The 5216-nt window shown below is 63.3% G+C and overlaps 1 protein-coding gene across 1 annotated transcript; it reads right to left on the reverse strand.

Annotated features, from left to right (window-relative positions):
* Positions 1 to 1105: 1105 nt before the first annotated feature.
* Positions 1106 to 3579, reverse strand: Slc16a8 (solute carrier family 16 member 8). The gene is made up of 4 exons (XM_055602980.1): positions 3366 to 3579; positions 2999 to 3142; positions 1998 to 2789; positions 1106 to 1591 (listed from the first exon to the last, which is right to left on the reverse strand). The coding sequence occupies exons 1-4, from the start codon at positions 3577 to 3579 to the stop codon at positions 1278 to 1280; spliced, it is 1464 nt and encodes a 487-aa protein (XP_055458955.1). The 3' UTR covers positions 1106 to 1277.
* Between the last annotated feature and the right edge of the window lie 1637 nt (positions 3580 to 5216).

Here is a 5216-nt window from a genome sequence, read left to right on the forward strand (position 1 = left end):
CTGGCTGGGTGCAGCACACACCGCAGCTTCACTCTGAAGTGCCCATTGGAACAGGGGATCTGGCCATCTCGAGAGCAGAACAGGCCAGGGATGCGTGAGGAGGCAGGGTCCAACACGAAAGAGCACCTTTGCTTGGTAGCTTTGCAGAAACCCAGGTGGCATTACCAGGCAGGAACCAGAGGGAGAGAGGCCGTCGCCACCCACCTGGCACAGTGGAGCCCTCTGCCCACATCTCTGGAGGGGCATCTAGTTGGTGGTCAAGGCACAGGCCAGAACCTACAGCTTCGGACCCAGTAATGGCCTCCTTGTAACCCTGGGCTGACGTCTACCCTCCGAGCGCATCAGTTTGCTTGTCTGGATAAATTGTCCCTCCCTGGGTTGTCAGGAGAATCAGTAAGGCAACAGCTTACAGTAGTGCCTGGCCAAGGAAGCACGCCTAGTGCCATCTACAAGAAATGGCAGCCCTTCCGGAGTTGGGGAGCCATAGCTGAGCGCAAGTCTGGGTCCTCCAAACCTTCCTTCTGCTTGGATGGAAAATGAAGCCCACCTGCGACTGGTGTGGCTGGGAAGGGGCCGTGGGGGGGGGGGGGGCTCTGCTCAGGTTCCTTAGCTAGAAGGAGTTGGGGAAAGAGGAAGGTCCTCACATGGGTCAAAGTGCAAGTGTTGGCGGATGCCCATAATCCTGGCACTTGGTTGGCTGAGGCACAATCCCTGTGCTGGAGAGCAGGTGCCAGGGCCACTGATGAGCAGGCCACCCTCAAAGCCACAGCAGTGCCCTCAGGAGCCTGACCAAAAGGGACGGGTCCTGGATACCGGCTCACTAGCATGTATCCTCCAGCAAGGGCCTCCAAGGCTTCTCTGCCAACCACCTGGCTCCCATGCCCTCTGGACCCAGGGCAGGTCTGACCATAACCGTGGACCCTGTGCTTCTCATGCAGATGGCAGCCAGGTGTGCCTCGGCACCCCTCCAGCCCCTGGTGTTTGGCTGGGGACCCCCAACTCCTCCTGAAGCTCAGGGGACATTAGGAAGACCCTTAAGACTTACACCCCCCCTCTGCCAGCTGAGGTGGCCCATGCCCTGGCAGAAGCAGAGGAACAGAACACATCTTTTGGTGGGCCTTTATGAGCATGCGCTCCTGCCAGCCCGTGGCAGCCTCACTGGGAACGAGGCCAGGCGGATGAGGTACCCAAGGGACCACCCCAGGCTGCCTCCCCATGTACCTGCCCCTCCGAGGGGAAGTCACGCTTTCATGCCTCCCGGCCACCTGCCTGATGCGCTACACAGACTCGTGAACCAGCTCAGGCGGTGCCTCCCCCTCTGGCGTTGGTCCGGGGGACTCAGGCCGCTGGCCCAAAACTTCCAGGCCGCCAGGCTCCTCAGTGCCAGCAGGCATTGGCTCAGAGTCCCTCTCAGCCTCCACATCCTCCGTGTCACTGGTCCCTCCCTCCGCAGCCAGGCCCGACGGGGTGTCCTGAGAGCAGCGCAGGCAGCAGAAGGTGGTAACGGCCATGAAGATTCCCGCCAGGGCCACCTCAGAGCCAGCAAGGTAGAAGATGATCTCGTAGTTCTTCAGAGCATCCACCAGGCGGCCTGCAGGGGGGGGGGGGGTGTCAGCTTCTGGCATGGGCCCCTCTACAGCTGTTTTGATGGGGCTTACTAGTAACACACAAACGCCCTGCCACTCCAGCTCTGGGACCACCACTCAGGCTAAGCTTCCGGACCTGACCCCCTGCCCAGCCCCACTCCCCAGGCACAAGGCCTTCATGCTAACTGCTTGAGAAGGACAACATGGCCATGAGCCACCTCCGGCTTTTCCACCTGTCGCCTGTCGTGGGTGGTTCCTGGTTGGGGGAGGAGCTACTTGGCCGTGGAGCGAGTCCACCAGGCTTTCGAGCAAGGGGGCCTTCCCTAACTCCCCACTCCCGGAAGTTCTAGCCAAAGGCCTCCCACTAATAGGTCCCAGGCTTTGCCGCGCCCCTCCTCCTACGGTGCGCACCGGCAGAGGGTGGTCCGATGAGCACAGCCACGGCCTCCACGAGCAGCACCAGGCCCAGCGCACTGGGGAAGCGGGGCGCGCCCACGGTCGCCATGAGCACCTCGAACTGCAGGGCGCCCACCATGCCGTAGGAGAGGCCGAAGGCGATGCAGAAAGCCACGAGGGTGCCGTAGGAGCGCGCACGCGCGCTGATCAGGTCCGTGAGCCCATTGGCCAGCAGGGCCAGGCTGAAGAGGTAGGGGACGTGGGGCCGCAGGCGCGGCAGTCCCGCCAGGGCACCACACGCCGGCCGCGCCACGATGTCCACGAAGCCCACGATGGACAACAGGAAGGCGGCCTCGGCGTCAGGCACGCCCGCGTCCTTGGCGTAGTTCACCAGCAGGATGGCCGGCACGAAGAGCCCCAGCGCCATCAGGAACTTGGTGACCACGTACACCACGAAAGCGCGGTCGGTGCACACAGCCACGTCCAGCAGGCGGTGGCGGCGAGCCCGGCGGCCACCACCACCACCGGGAGGCGCGTTGTCTTCCGTGGGGTCCGGGCGCGGCGGGGGCCCGGGGGGCGGCCGCATGACGGCCCCGCAGGCGCAGGAGTGCAGCAGGAGGCCGCCAAACAGCAGGAAGCCGCCGCGCCAGCCGAACCGCTCCCCCAGCAGCTGGCCGAGAGGCGACAGCGCGGACAGAAACACGGGGCTGCCCGCCGCGGCCAGCCCGTTGGCCAGGGGCCGTCGCCGCTCAAAGTAGAGCCCCAGCATGATGAGCGAAGGCTGGAAGTTGAGAGCCAGGCCCAGGCCTGCGGGCGAGGCGACGCGGCTGGGGTGCCCCTCCTGGCCCCAGGGGAGGAAGGGCCCGAACCCGGGATGCTGAGCCAGGCGACTCGGGGGTGGGGCGTGGGGGGGCGGGGATGCCCCATTTGGGGGAAACTGAGGACTGAGAGATGTCCAGGAGGAAGTCCCGACCCGCACCCACACCCTTGCGGGGGAGAGACGTAGGTACCCTCACCTGTGAGCACCCCGGCTGTCAGGTACAGCTCCAGAAGGCGCGAGGCAAAGGAAGCCAGAATCATGCCCGCCGAGGCCAGCAGCCCGCCGGCCAGCATCACCGGGCGACAGCCAAAGCGCGTCACGAGGACGCTGGACAAGGGGCCTGTGGGCAGCACAGGGTCACCGTCCGGGACGGACCACTCTCCCCTCCAGAAAACGCGCCAGGCCTTGTACTTCTGAGGCCTGAAGGACCTTGAAGGGGTGGTTAGTTCCCACTGAGCAAGCCAAGGGTTGGGGGCGGGGATTCCTCTCTAGGCTCTAGCTTCCCAGCCCCGACGCTGGACCCCGGGAGGCAGGCGTGCTCGGGATCAGGAGGGAGTGCTGACCGGTGCCGTAGAGCATGGCCAGCATGATGGAGGACACCCAGGCCGTGTCACTGTAACCTGCCCCGAAGTCATGCTTGAGCTCCCGGAAGAAGACGCTCACGGCCTTGGGGAAGCCGTAGGCGAAGCCGGTGATCACGAAGCAGGCGCCCAGCACCACCCAGCCCCAGCCACCATCCGGGGGGCCTGCACCCCGCCGCGGGCCGCCAGCGCCCATTGCCTCTCTGCTGGAGAAGAGGGGGACAAAAGGCGGTGGTGGGCGCTGTGCTGGAGTGGGCTGAGACCTGCAAGGAGAAACAGTCCCAGGCGCCCACTGAGCCCTTTTAGGTTCGTAGAGCCAGCAAGGTGGGAAAGTCACCCCAAGTCTTCCGACCTTCCTGCACAGGCCAGTGAAGGGTGAACGGAGATTTGACTTCAAGGTGCCCTCACCAGGACGCCTCTCCTCCTGAGACCTAGTGATGGCAGGGGAAGAGGCCCTGTGAGTGCTGGACTCCAGCAGCCACTGTGGACCCAGAGGGGTGCGTGTGTGTGTGTGTGCAGGGGACCCTCAGTGTCTGCTCTGAATATGCGAAGGTTTGTGGACAAAGACACCACACACCAAGTGGGTCAGACGCCAACCGGCGTGGCCTTACAGCTTGTTCTGAACTTCTCTCAAGACCAGGATTAACTCGCAATTAAAACAACAGGAAAAACTGGCCTCCGCCTCAGCCCACTTTGGTCCAGCTTTGGAAGTTCCACTTTGCCAGTTCTGGAAGAAGTTTGCCCTGTAACTTGGACGAGTCTCCTCTCCTGCCTGAGCCTCAGTTTCTCCACTGGTGGGGTGGCTGACTGAGCATCTGTACACCAGCCAGAGATCTTGGGGAGGTTGGGAGAGGTCCGGACCCCACGGGGAGGTGGGGACCTTGGAAGGGGCTCTGAGAGACCTGAGCTCCAGTGGTTCCCAACCTAGGCCCTCCAGCCCCTAGGCAGGGCTCCCAAGTCCTACTGTACTCGCCATCACAGGTGAGGGTGGATGGCCCAGGGGAGCCCCCAAAGACCCTGGGCTTCCCCTCCAGGACCCTTCCTCCTCCCCCCCATTCCAGGTTCCAACTTTCCTTAATCCCCCACACACCCCCCACCACATGACTATGAACACAAGGACAAGAAGCTGGCCCCTGGCAGCCCTCACCACACACTCACCTGGACCTGACTCTGGGTTTAGGGTTTGGCCTCACATCTCCCGGGGCCTGCCGAAGGGGCTGCCTCCAGCTCCGCCAGGGCCCAGCCTTGACTACAGTGGCTGCGCTTCTGCTAACAACCCCTTCCCCAGGCCTGGGGCTTAAGAGTCCTCTCATCCCACCCCTGCTAAGAAGCTTTTACTAGGAAGGGAACTGCGCCCGCCCGGGGGACTGTGCGCCAGCCAGCGGGGCGGGACACAGTGGGACCAGGGGCCAGGAGACCCCTTCCTCCCCAGGTCCTCTGACAGCGGCCACAAAGCCCTGCCTCGGGAGAGGGGTCATAATCTGGGCCTAGGGGCCCAGTAGCTTCTTGGAGAGACCCAGCCTGTCAAGTCACTTCAGTGTACCATTGCTCCCAGGTCACATTCCAGGAGGGGCTCCTGGCCTCCCGAGGATAAGGCTAATCCAGGCCTGAGCTTGGCTGTGAGGAGGTGGAGAGGCTGGAACAAAGGGCGCTGTGTCCCAGGCAAAGGGGCGCCGTCTCTCGGGATGCCATTTGGAGATTGAGGGATGAGGGTAAAGGCCCTCCTTAAAGAAAGGAGGGGGGTGTTCCTGAGGGGCTGGCCTGAGATTACATTCTCCCCAGGGGAATCTCCACCTCCAAGACATTACCCTGTCCCCAAATAAAGAAAATGTA

The sequence above is a fragment of the Psammomys obesus genome, unplaced genomic scaffold, assembly GCF_907164565.1.
Source record: "Psammomys obesus unplaced genomic scaffold, mPsaObe1.curated_primary_1811, whole genome shotgun sequence".
Classification (NCBI taxonomy): Eukaryota; Metazoa; Chordata; class Mammalia; order Rodentia; family Muridae; genus Psammomys; species Psammomys obesus.